The sequence below is a fragment of the Marmota monax genome, unplaced genomic scaffold (genome assembly GCF_021218885.2).
Source record: "Marmota monax isolate L192 unplaced genomic scaffold, Marmota_monax_Labrador192_F-V1.1 WCK01_AAM20220418_F8-fsc00140, whole genome shotgun sequence".
Classification (NCBI taxonomy): Eukaryota; Metazoa; Chordata; class Mammalia; order Rodentia; family Sciuridae; genus Marmota; species Marmota monax.
Window position 1 is genome coordinate 4,794,919 of NW_026694256.1, and position 14,378 is coordinate 4,809,296.

General features: G+C 32.7%; 1 protein-coding gene across 8 annotated transcripts in view; it reads right to left on the reverse strand.

The window, feature by feature from the left end:
• Positions 1 to 14,378, reverse strand: part of Trdn (triadin) — a 260,113-nt gene that overhangs the window by 71,588 nt on the left and 174,147 nt on the right. For 6 of the 8 annotated variants that reach the window (XM_058586269.1, XM_058586272.1, XM_058586271.1 and 3 more), the window contains one exon: positions 6,931 to 6,969. The exons of the other annotated variants lie outside the window; for them this stretch is intronic. In XM_058586269.1, coding sequence (XP_058442252.1) covers positions 6,931 to 6,969 — 39 coding nt within the window. The remainder of the gene's footprint in view (positions 1 to 6,930; positions 6,970 to 14,378) is intronic. 8 annotated transcript variants of the gene reach the window in all.

Below are 14,378 nucleotides of genomic sequence, written 5' to 3' on the forward strand. Positions count from 1 at the left end.
TGGATGATTAGGGACCTTGTTAATATGCAAATTCCTGGTCAGCAGTCCTTGTTAGGACTTAAGATTCTACATTTCCTACAAGCAACCAGAAGATGCTGATGACCTATGGACCACACTTTAAACAGCAAGGGCACAGATGATAACATTTAAAATTTTGTTTTGGTGTCCCTTTGGCATTTTCACATACATTATATTACATTAGTCTCACAACAAGCCTGTACATTGTCATGCAATATCTTGTCATCAACTCTATTTTAAAGCTGAGACTTAGAAGTTTAGCAACTTTAATGTAGATCACTTCATTTCTATTGTCCTAGAGCTACTCCCACTATACCATCCTGCCTCCACTAATCTTTTACACACCAAAAACTTTCTCTGTATGTACTGTATTACAATGACAAAGCACATATAAAATTATATGTTTAAAAATAATCAAATGATCACTTTCTTCCCATAAAGATATGTTATTGACCTACTGTGGCTATGGTGGCTTTTGAGTGATTTTTCTCTCTTAGAAAAGATAAAGTTAACTTCAGAGATAATAAGGAAGCTTAGAAAACAATTACAGGAAAAAAAAAAAGGCTAAGCAACAAACATGAATGCCATATGACATACTATAAGAAAACATGTGAAAAGAGACCAAGAGTGAAGAACTCATGGTGTATGTTTATAGCTGGAATAAAGGAGAGAAGGGAAGGCATTTTCACAAGATTGAAAGCAAGATGGAGAGATATTATGCTTTCAATATGGGTCTGAGTGAAAAATTCAAAAGACTCTGATTAGAAAAAATTCATAAAAGTGGTAATACTTTTTAAATGTATATGGGGGGTTGTTGAGGTGGATTAGACCAATGGAAGCTAAGAAGAAATATGTTGGGGTCACTATAACATAGTGGCAGGGAGACTAGCATTGCTCCCTGCAGACATTCCCTTTGTAAAGGTAGCATTGGCTGCTGGTGTATCTTTAAATAGAAAATGGAAGCAAGATATTTAGCTAATGATGCATTTATTTATTCATAAAGGAAATGTGAAGAACCAGTACCAGCATCTTATAAGGAAGAGAAAAAAGAGAGAACACAATTTAAGAGACATTTTGAGGAACACATAACTCGGGACCTACTTGAATGCTGAGTTCTGAAAGAGAAGGGTGAGGTATAAATGACTCAGATATTTAAGTCAATGTAAATGAATGGTGAGTCATAAGTGCCATTTAGAGAGATAAGGAACAAAAGAGTCAGAGAATGGAAGAGGTATTGCATTTAATTTTTAAAAAAGTGAGGTACAGGCAGAATATTTTTATTAGATAATTATAGAAATCTGAAGATTTTGTACATGAATATCAATTTTCTGAATAAATTAAAAAAGCAAATTATTGTTAATTATTTTAAGTCTTTTTGGTAAAAAATAAATAATACTCCTCTTTTATTTTAAATATTTTTTCCTGCTTTATGGAGGCGTGCTAGACAAAGAACTTGTATGTATTCAAGGTATACACTGTCATGTTTTGATATATGTATGTATTGTTAAACATTCACGAAAATCAAGCTAATTGACATATCCATTATCTCATATAGTTATGACTTTTGTGAGGTTTCTTTGGTGGTGAGAACATCATTTAAGATTAATTCCCTTGGCAAATTTTCTGAATGCACAGCGACGTTATTAAATATAGTCAATGTCCTCTTCTGTTCTGGCTACTCTAACAAAATGCCATACACTGGGTATCATATAAACAAATTTATTTGTCATAGTTTGAGAAGCTGTGAAGTCCAAGATCAAGATGTCAGTAGATTGGTATTTAGCATCTGGTGATGGCCTTTCTGGTTCTTTGTCAGTGCCTTCCTGCTGTGGCCTCACATGATGGTAGAGGCAAGGTGATTCTTTTTAAGGCCTGTTTTATATAGGTACAAGTCCCATGAAACTCCTTTGCAGGGACATGAATCACCTTCTAAATACCCCACCTCTTAATACTATCATATAGGTAATTAGATTTTCAACTTAGGATTTGGGGAATATCCAAATATCCAGAGCACAGCAACTATTATCCTGTACATTTAATCTCCAAAATGTATTCATTGTGCATAACTGAACCTTTGTATCATTTGTTCAATGTTCCCATGCCTTTTGAAGAAACATGTATAAACCGGGAGGACATCATGCTAAGTAAAATAAGTCAGTCATGGAAAACTAAAACAAATAATGCATGACATCACATATATGTGGAATCTAAACAGTATTCATTTTTGTTCTTAATGATATTACCACTTATCATTAAGGCCTACTTCTTCCTGAAAGTAATGTTTAACTATTATTTAATAACCTAACAAAGCATATGTCCTGTTTGTATTCATTTTCATTGAGAGACTGAAAAATTTGTGCCTAAATATTATGCTGTATCAAAACTAAATTATCATCATAATATTTCTCCAGTATCACAAAAGTCATATTTTGTTGTTGTTTCAATTTTTTTAAACAGTTGTCAGTTAAGTGGTTTAGTTTTGCCATATAAATGATTATTTTACTTTGAAAAATAAGAGGTGAAAAACATTGTCTAATATTGCCTAGGGATCACCATATTAAGCAACAAGAAAACCATCCCCTGAATTTTGCAACAAATGTTATTGGTCATCTTCACAGAATTTTAAGAAAAGATCACCAAGCAGTAGAATCCTCATATACCTTCAACTCTAATTTAATCATCCTTTCATTATTCCCTCAAAGCTCTGGAGAAATTTTTTTTTCTTCCCTTTAATTAAACTAATTCTTTCCTTCTCCAGTGTGTCTCCCAACACTTCTAATATCTGGGACAGTTCTCTCCTAATTAAGATTTCCCTCTATGGATGTTTTGCTCTTCTTAGAATTCTCTATTCTATCATAAATATGAGAAGTAATGTAAAAAATATGACATTGATTCTTTGTTCTGGAATGTCAGTATTCACCTCTTAGTAAGAGACTTCTGAAAAAATAGTTTTGTATTCTGCCTTCAATTATTACGAATAAATTCCCTTCTTCATTCTTATAAGCTGCTTCCTGCTTCCATCACACTATTCAAGCTTTTTCAGAAAAGGGCACAGAATGACAGTTTTATGTGTCAAAATAATGACTTTTTCTCGGTCATCACAACTCTTCACCTTTCTGAAAGAGGCACTGGTACTGACTGCTGACATTGTCTCCTTCCTGAAAGTGTCTCCACTTCGGGATGCTGGCAACAGCAGGCACACTAAGCTCCTAGACTTCCCGCTAAGGCTCTTTCCATCTCTCTGCCAGTTCTTTTACTTCTCCAAGAAGTTGTCCTTGTTCCTGACTCTTCTGTCTGCATGCTCATTTTTCCTGAAGAGCTCTTTCCTTTTTCTACTTGAAACCTCTAAATCCATGGATACAGTCTGCAGATTCAAAATGATCATTCCTAAGTTCCTCGTGTCTATAGAATATCTCTTTGTGGAAACCAGCATCCACTCCACCTTTGAAGCATCCTCTTCACTTTTGCAGCTGTGGTATTTGTGGTATTTGACCATCTTCTCCAAACTCACAGACAGACATTGTGTTCGAGGTTATATATAGCTATGTCATCAGAATCTATTCATTTGGTGAAACAGCTTGGCAATTACAAAAGCATTTATAGCACAATACACGGAGAATGATTGTGTTTTTAAAGCATATGTGTTTATATGCCTGAAGGAATATATGATAAAATGTCATTAGTAGTTTTAGTAGTTTTCAAATTTGAGTGATTTTTAAGAAACCAAAAATCATTCTACGCTGAATATTAGTCATGGCTATAAATAATTTTGAAGGTAAATGAAGTTAATTAATTTAAAATTAAAACTCCAAAGCCATTGCTTCTTCTCTATGCCACCTTTATATTGTGCCCCTACTGATTTTATAATGCCTAAATTATTATAAAAATATTTTGGTTCAAATATCTGTCTCTATTTTCCTTCTGAAGGATTTTATGCTGCATGCCATCCTAAGACAATAATAACCCTTTTTTCTTATTCAAGTCCTCAAGGTTACAAATTTTATTTTTTACTCCTTTTTTTAATTTTGTTTTGGATCTGAAGTGTCCCCAAAAAGCTCATGTGTTAAAAGCATACTCTTCAATACCACAAGGTTCAGAGATGAGGCTTTTAGGCAATGATTGGATAATGAGGGCTCTGACCTCATCATTGGATTAATCCATTTGTGAATTAATGGATTGAGGATTAATCCATTGATAGTTGAATGGACTACTGGGAGTACCCTCCTAGAAAGTAGATCACTGGGAGTTTTCCTGGAAATATTTATCTTATCCCTGGATCCTTCTTCCCTCTCTGTTTCCTAGCTGTCATTAATCTGAAAAGTTTTCCTACTCTATGTCCTTCTGCCATGATATTCTGCTTAAGTTGGAAACTAGAGCAAGGGAGTTGGCCAACCATAAACTGAGACTTCTGAAACCATGAGACAAAATATATTGTTTCTCTTCTAAGTTGACATGCAATGTCATGCTTACAGGAAGGGACAACATAAAACAGGCATTTTGGTCACAGCAACAACAACAAAAACCTGAGTATTACAACATAGTCCCTAAATTTTAGGAACCAACTTATAGCATGCTATAGCCTGTTGCATATTACTATTGAATTTACCCTGTTATGCTTATCCTGTGACCCCTGGAGTCTCATTTGCTGCTTGGTCCTTTTCTCCCTGTCTCCCATTACTGTTGTGATCACCCCTCCCTCTGAGCTTACTCCTAAATAGACTAACAATTTATTGAAGTTGTACCAAGTGGAAAGTATTACCTCTGTTTTGTACAGTAACTCTGTTAAGTTAGGATAATGGCCTTCATTCAATAGATATGGAAACAAATTCAGAAACATGAAGTGATTTTTAAGTAAATTCACCCCTAACAAGTGGCAAAGGTAGTCAAATTCATTTCTTTCTAGCATAAAGCCCAGTCTATCTCTTCAGCATTCTGTATAATCATCTACCTACTCAGTTGTTCTTATGTATTCCTAATATTTCACTTTAAATATACCATTGCCATGATACTTTTACTGATTGCAGTAAATTATACAAATGGCTCTGACCTCCCAGGTTTCACTAATATAATTGCATTGTAGCTGTCTTTAAACAGTTCATGTCTATGTTCCAATTATACTCTTTTGGAATAAAAACAACATCTTATTGCTTGTTTGTAAATATTGTATCATCAAGCACAATTCCAGAATTGCATCATCAAAATTAGCATAGTATGTGTTCTCAACAAATTGTTGATTGGTTATATTTTATTTAAAATGCCAGTAATACCAATTTTTCTTTCCTTATAGGAAGCTAAAAATAAATGACCCATAAAAATAGACATATATATTTAATGCAAAATAATAATAGCTAATTTATAATGCCTATGCTAATTTTTTGTTTATATTCCAACAGCAAAATAAAGTATAAAATGTAATGTCATGCTTACAGGAAGGGACAACATAAAACAGCTTTTATCTGATGAGTGAATTCTCATTGAGACTAGTAATTTTTATATGCAATAATTTTTATATGCAATTTTTCTTTTTCTGAAAATATATCTAAATTTCGGTATTTTTATTATGTAAACACTCAATATATCATTGTAATTCTATATACATTTTCCCACAGCTTAAAATTGCTATTTTTTTATCATCTGGCAGAGAACAAAAGCTTTGAGGTTATATAAAGTCATTTAAAATGGTTATGTTCATTCACTAAAAATAAAATGACTTAGACAATTCCTTTTCATAAGCTGGCAGAAACTTTAAGAAAAGTGACATTAATAATTCAGGCTAACATTAAATATATATGTGTGTGTGAGTGTATGTATATATATGAATTGCTTATAGTAATGACTTAAATATAGGATAAAGGATCAAATTTGTGTAAATGAGAATACACAAATATTTTAAGACCAACCATATGAATTTCTGCACGTATGTAGCATCAATTTCACTGTACAGAGAGATAGAGATAGATCCTTTTTTGCTTAGATAGATATAGTCATATACATTTCTTTATATAGATATAAAGTATTTAGGTTATCCCTAATTATAATATACTTAATTAGAATTTTTTCTACACTTATAATCTGTTTCTGTATTTTCATCTAATCTATGATGTTTCTTCTCCAACTTTTATTGTCTGCCCTGAGTGCCAACTAATCTCTGGACTTTATCTTTTGCAAAATAGGTTTTTAGAAAATTAATTTTAAAGGTATTTTGATATTTAGCCAGGCATGGTGGTGCATGCCTGTAATTCTAGTGATTCTGGATGCTAAGGCAAGAGGATCACAAGTTTAAGACAAGTCTCAGCAATTTAGTGAGGTTCTGTATCAAAATAAAAAAATAAAAAGGGATTGGGAGTGTATATCAGTGTTTAAGTGCCCCTATGTACAATCCCCAGGACAAAATAAATAAATAAAGGCATTCTGATTTTTAAATTTATAGCCAATATGGTAATCCACTGCCTCTCCAAAGAATATTTGTATATTTAGTCAATGAGAAAAAAAGGGTTGAATTTATTAGGTTAAAGTATATAAAACCACTGTTTTGAGGTTTAAAATAATGGTTTATTATATGTGAATGTAAGTATATAAGACTCAACTGATCATAAGAATAATTTTTTTTCAGATTAATACCTTAGCAGTTTGTGAACAATATTCAATTGTCTAGTAAATAAACAGAGAGCAGAAAGTGCTAATGGTTAGGGTACTTTGATAAACTTACTCTAAACACACTGTTAGCAGGGAATTTACTTTAATTTTAGCATACTTTTAACTTAATACATGTAGGGAGGGTGCGCTGATATATTTTCAGTGTTTTGCATGTCTCAAGGCTTTACCCCACCCTGTCCTGATTGTACAACTAGCCTTGTTCAGACCAAACAGAACTTAAAAAAAAAATGTTAAAGTTTTAACAAGTGCTCTTACCTAATTTTGAGATCTTTTCATCTGTTTTAGTTTCAGGTCCTGGAGTAAAACATGTACATAAACACATTCAAATAAATAAAAAAAATGAACACCAATCAGTACAAGTGGATTAATAGGCAGTTTTCATTGATTTTTCTTATATGTTCTCAATTTCAGTTATAGTTACTTTCATCACTACATTATACTTTTATGACTTTGTCATTGGAAAATGTACCTTTGATAAATCATAAAGTAATTTAAGAAAAGCTAGTTTGATTTCAAACCCCACTTTGCCAAAACGTTTTATATTAATAAAGTAATTTGGCATCTTGTTCTTGTAAAATCCAATCTCCTATGATTCATAAGAGCTTTGAAAATGAAGAAATTATAATCACTACCATGATTTTCCCAGTTTGACCAATTTAAGCAATTTTCTATTTTTGACTGATACACTTAATTCATGGAGCTCCACCTGGTGGTTAATTTAATAATTTCAAAATGACATAACTAGTTTTATTAGTATTTCTAATGCTATTAATTTTTAAAAAATAAATAGGTCAATATTAAGTTTAATAACATAAGCAAACATTGGAATAATAACAGTTTTCTTATCATCATGGGATAATTCCCTTTGTCTAGAAATTATGCATTCTAAAGTATTAGTATAAAAATAGTTTTTAAAAAATGCATAATTTTTACAAATATCCAAGTAATACTTATGATACCATTCTATCCAAAGGTAATAATGATACTATTTTAAAATTTCCAGTTCCTTGTCTTATTTAGTCAGGTTTGCTTAGGCGTTATAGTGCCATCCCTGGGCAAAGAGATTCTATTGACTAATGGAAAGATTCAGTTACAATACAGCTGTCTTCCCTTCAAAAACAGGAAAAGCAAACCCATAACAGGGATGCTCACTAAGCATTGACCATGCCTCAGAAATGGTGTTATCCAGTGTTATTCAGGTTGTAGCTTAAGGGGCTGGGGATATAGCTTAGCTGGTAGTGTGTTTGCCTCTCATGCACAAGGCCCTGGGTTCAAACCCCAGCATTGCCAAAAAACAAAACAAAACAAAAAAACCTCAGGTTGTATTTTTGTAGTTTTTCATTTTCTATAGTTACAATGTAAAATAGCACATCCGTTTAACTGCAAAATTTTATGATAGAGAATTACATAGTCATTCGCATCTTACTTCCTTTAAGGTTCAGATTCACATCCTATACAAAGTGATGTCAGTGCTATTAATGTACTTTGACACTTTTTGGCATATATTTCTTCCCATTTGTTGAGACTATCACTTCACTGGATAGGAGAAATTTGATGTTGATGTTTTTTTTTATGTGCCTTAATGTTATATAAAATATAATTTATATAGTTTTTTTTTTCCCTGTCTGTATTCCCTGTTTAGATGATAAGCTCTTTGAACAAAAACTATGTCTTCTTTACTACTTAAGTACCAGGATTTGGTCAAATAACTGCTACATGGCATTTGATCACTATTGTTGAATGAATAGTGAAGGAAATGGTGAATAGGAAACAACAACCAAAAAAAGTCCCTCTTGTATATTTTAGTCCTAGAAGAAATTGGTTTATCTCATGCTTCTAAAACTAAAAGGAAAAATTAAGTTTCACATAGCTGTTACATTTATCTTTATTTTAGAATGATATGTTTTCAATTAAGTGGTATCATTCTTAATTTTTCAATTAAGCAGTATCATTCGGTGTTTAACCATATGAAATACAACCACCATTGACTCAATGACTCCTATATTATTGGGTTTCTTGGTGCTGTGTGCTTTTTCTACACCAGTCTGGCTAAAATTAAGTTATATGTAGTTCCTTCATCCATAATAAAACACTACCAAACTCTTTTTGGTGGTAAATTTTGATGAGTTTGAGTTTCACTGAAAGGGAAATATTTTTTTTTTTCCTCAGAAAGTTCCTTTTTGATTGAATTATGCTAAAACCAATGTTATAACTTTCAAATAAATTAGCCAAATTTTAGTAGTAAAAATTAATTTTCTAAATAATTTATTATGGTTCAAGTTCTGGTCTACTGTGAATTTGTATTATTTTATTATTCTATAAAGTAAGTGTTTTTTTTTTTTTAATCTTCATTTGCAGATGAGGCAGTTAAGGCTTACAAAACAACTTGTCAAAATTCTTCCAGTTTTCAGGTGGCTGTAAAAGGACTCCCTTGTAGCTTCTCAGCCTTTTCTCCCTAACCAGAAAGCACATCACAAGGACCAAATGACCCACATCTCCTCCTTATTTCTCCACTTCTGAAGTACATCTGAGGCACATAACTTAATTTCCCAGAAACAGATGCCTACAAGTTTCGTCTTTTCTTCCTAGGATAGGGCTCACTGTTATTTTGCTAATTAAAATGAGGTGTCTCTTTTTGAAAGAGCCTTGCTCTTTTACTCTGCACATGGCTCTTATTCAATCACATTGTCATTTTACCCTTGAAATAGAATTCTCTTAGCTTTAATATTTGTATAAAGATCTTTTAGAAGAACTAAAAGTTGTGGATAACATTTTTATAGCATACAATACAACTAGAATCAACTTGTACATAAAATTGCCTATCATGCACTATCAAATATACAAGTGTGTGAGGATCCTCTCACTGAAATAGGATTACTGGGTTTTAGTATTATGTAAACACTAATCAGATAACATAAAAGTAAATTATTACTTGTTTTGGAGTGTCAAGAGCCAGCTTTTAGATCATATAATCTGTCTTTAAAAGCCAGATTCCTTACTAAGTTTTGCAACCTTCAGTATTTCTTAAAATAAGTCTCCATTTTGTTGTTTATAAAATGGAGAAAATAATGTTGTAAAATTGTGAAAGTTTTAAGTGATAAGAGCATCAGTATTTTAAAATTATGCTCATTAAATTGCATGAACTTTCAAGGTAATTTTATTTCTTCATACACGATTGGGACTTTACCCTTGAAATATTCAAAATGGGAATTTTTATGTGAGAAATTGTCAACAGATTTTCTAAGGTGAGCAGCTCTTTTATTAGGCTATTTGGTCATTAAGAGTTTAATGCCTCATTGTGTGGATGACATTTCTACTGATGATTAATTTTTGAGTCATATAAGGATGCAGTTCCCAACTAGCACCTATTTCTGGTCATATTTTTAAAAACCAACAATATATACATTTAAAAAAAATTAGTCCCAAAGGCTGTTCTAAGAAGCTACAGGAAACTAAGGACAATGATTAATGCTATTGATTGAAATCTGGAGACCAGAGAAAGGAATGGGCACTTTTATCTTTTCACTCAGTCTTCTCTGCTTAAATTTTTTTTCTACCACTAGCATTAATGCAATATCTAGCTTGTATAAACACTTGTCCCTGGAGCCCTTCATTTGGGGCTCACATACAAGCATTTCAGAAACATGGAATCAAGAAATCCCCATGCTGAGTTGTTGAGGCAGACAACCTGCCATTTCATATGGAGCACTGACTTTTCCAGGCTGTTGATTTCATTTATGAAATGTAAATTGCTGATGGGTCTAGGGAGGGGAGCTTCATTAATGATTTTTCAATGTCATCAACACCGTGCTCTCAAGTAGAGCAGGCAGACCAATGCTTTAGCAAGAAGATTAGGGGAAGACAGCAGAGAAGACCCACTCTGCTTAGGAGTTTCTGCTCTGCCTTCATTAAACAAAAAGAAAGGGACTTGTTCGATATATAAATCCCAAGATTCTGCATACTTTTCAAGGGACTTCTATTTTAAACATTTTGCAAGAAGTAAATTCATTATCTTTGATTGCTTTTCTTGCTTTATTTTGCGTATATGACCATATTACATACAGGCCTTATATATGTAATAAAATGCAATGATTATTATTTTTTCAACCCTGCAATATTTTGCATTTGCCACATGGTTACAACTAAGCAAAGTGCACTATATGCATTACCTATATATCATTAGTTTAATATTAAATATTCATTTGGTTATTAGTGTTCTAATCCCAATATCATATAAACTTTACGAGTCCTGGAATGAAATCTTATTTTCTTTGCTATATGACTGTACTTAGGAAGTGTTCTGCACATAGTACAGATCAATAAATGTTACTTAAAAAATGGAAAAATTATATAATCTTTGCTTATCACTCCTTTGAAGTAAATATTAATAGACCCACTTTCCCTATGGCAGTATTGATGCTTAATAAGAAGTCTAAATAATAAGTCTTAATAACTAAGTCTATATGTCCTAGTAAGTAGCAAAACTGTCATTTGAATCCTGTTTTTCTTCTAATTCTAAAGCTTTAAGCATTCTGAAGCACACTGCCATACCTACTGTTGCTATTAATAGAGTTAAAAGCTTTAAAACATTTCATACATAAAAACTATGTAGGAAACCACATTCTCTTTCATATAGGCAAATTATATTATCTAGATTTTATTCTGTAGACAAACTAGCTGTCTAGCTGTAAAACTATAATTAGCATATACAATATAGCCACTGAAGTTTCTATTTTTTTGATCCAGTCATTAAATCACCAATTATATCAAATCACCAATTATATTAATATGTCTCCTAAATTGATCTGGTAACAATAAATAGAAAGACTCAGAATTGATAGAAAATTGATAGCCATCTCACACACTCCTGAATTATTATTATTATTCAATATCATGGAAAATTTTTCTACTAAAAAACAAGTCACAGAACCTCTTCATATAAAATATTCAAAGGAACATTATTAGCACAGTTATCCTTTTTCAATCACCTTTGAGTTTTAATCTGAGGGAGTCTGGAAAGCATGATGGCAGAGGACAAGAATCTAGTCACTCCGCCAGATGAGTCCTACCAGCTGCAGGATAACTGTGTGCCCTGGGCAAGGCAATCTCAGAGTTTCCTTTCTCATCTTAATAAAAAGATCGCTGTGAAAATCAAAGGAACACTGCATGGGAAGTTTTTAGCCCAGTGCGAAGTACAAAGTAAATTGAGCATAATAGTCATGTTCTTGACATTTAAAAATATTTTTTTGTTGTAGTTGGACACAATATATTTATTTTATTTTATTTATATTTATATGGTGCTGAGGATCAAACCCAGGGCCTCGAACGTGCTCTGCTGCTGAGCCAGAAACCCAGCCCCACGTTCTTGATATTTTAAATTATTTTTCTTATACTTTCCTAACATAATTTTAAATAAAATATATTTTAAATAAATTGAAGTTATATTGTAAATATATGGCTTGCACATCATGTGAGTAACCACCATCAACAAATAGTCTAAGGACATAAACACACGCTTTTCAGAAGAGGATATACAATGAGTCAACAAATATATGAAAAATGTTCATCATCTCTAGCAATTAGAGAAATGCAAATCAAAACTACTCTAAGATATCATCTCACTCTATTCAGAATGGAAGCTATTATGAAGACAAACAACAATTAAGTGTTGGCAAGGATGTGGGGAAAAAGGTACACTCATAAACTGGTAGTGGGACCACAAATTGGTACAGCCAATATGGAAAACTGGGAATGGAACCACCATTTGACCCAGCTATCCCTCTCCTTGGTCTATACCCCAACAATGTAAAAACAGCATACTGCAGGGACACAGCCACACCAATGTTTATAGCAGCACAATTCACAATAGCAAAACTGTGGAGCCAAACTAGATGCCCTTCAGTGAATGAATGGATTAAAAAAAAATGTGGCATGTATACACAATGGAATTTTACTCAGCAATAAAAGAGAACAAAATCATGGCATGTGCAGATAAATGGATGGTATTGGAGAAGATAATGCTAAGTGAAGTTAGCCAATCCCCCAAAAAAACAAATGCTGAAGTTTTCTCTGATATAAGGAGGCTGACTCATAGTGGGGTAAGGAGGGGGAGCATGGGAGGAATAGATTAATTGTAGATGGGGCAGAGGGGTGGGATGGAAACAGAGGGGGCAAGGGATTAGCAAGGATGGTGGAATGTGATAGAAATCATTATCCAAAGTACATGTATGAAGACACAAATTGGTGTCAACATACTTTATATACAACCAGAGATATGAAAAATTGTGCTGCATATATGTAATAAAAATTTTAATGCATTATGCTGCCATTTAGTTTTTTTAAATCAATAATAATAATAATAATAATAATAATAATAAAAGCATTTTGCCTTTTTGATGAAAACCTGCTACTACAGCTATTACTACCACTACTACTACTACAACACAGAATGAATGCACACACCCCCTTCCTCACTCTGTCTGCTCTCTGAGTCCTTATTGAATGGAATGTAGAACTACTGTCACTACAGTGATTTCAGTATTTCTGATTTGGATAGCCATTACTGAACTCATGTAGTTTCATAAATATATCTTAAGAATAATGGCTGTTTTTCCCAGACTCACTGTGCTATAATAGAGAGAATTTGAGTTTGTCTGCTTTGGTCTCATTACTTTGTTGTCCTTATAAATAAAACCACAAGGAAGTTGAGATCTGACTGGCTTTGAGTTTGTTTCAGAACTTTTTCAGTTCATAAGCTTCTCAAAGAAGAACATCCTCCAAGTTTGAACAAAATCATGCACAGGAAGCCAACACCTGATATCTGATACATAATTTTTCATCACAGCTATGTCTCTTACTCAGTATTCTAGTGACTGCTCAATTTAACGTTTTCCTTCTTCTTTGTAACTGTGTCTAGAATTTGACACTGTTTACATCCTCTGTGCTCCTATTTCCCTGTGTTTCAAAAGCAGTGCTGTCCATCATGAATTAGAATACTCCATGCATAACATAGAGATAAGGTGGTAGTCTTTTCAAGTTATTTCACAACCTCATCCACGTTAAGGAATTGCAGAAATAATGTTTGCACTGCAGTGAAAGAAAGAAAAAATGGATAAAACAACTGAGTAAAAATCCTTCCATTTGAAAAGAACTCTCTTTATTAACCAAGTGATCTAATGCATGACCTCTGAAACTTCTCTAAATTTAAATTTGCTCACCTTATGAAATGGAAATAATTATAATCATCTCATGTACTTGTGGTTAAGATTAGATTAATAATTTAACAAACACTTCCTCAGCATTCATGTACTAACATCTAAATTATAGATATCCATTGGTTGGATGAAATTTTGATGCATCTTATTTTCTTTCACTGTCTTGTGTAATCTTTGTACATGGAGATTTTGTATCATTCCTCTTTTGCAGCCTCAGTGCCTAGGCATGTTCCCAGAATGTTACACCCACACTCAAAAAATTGTTATGGATATAAAAGAATTTAAGATTTTATTTCAGAATGACAAGAAATTAAAAATTTATGCTTCCCATTTAGCTTGTTTATACCACGATAAGAAGTGGAATTCCCGTCCCACTGATGAAAACCATTCCATGGTTGGGAGAGCATGTTAGAAATGATCACCAGACATTGAATACTGCTGTGCACTGTCTTCAGGATTTTCATATTTAATTTGGTACATTCACTTGAA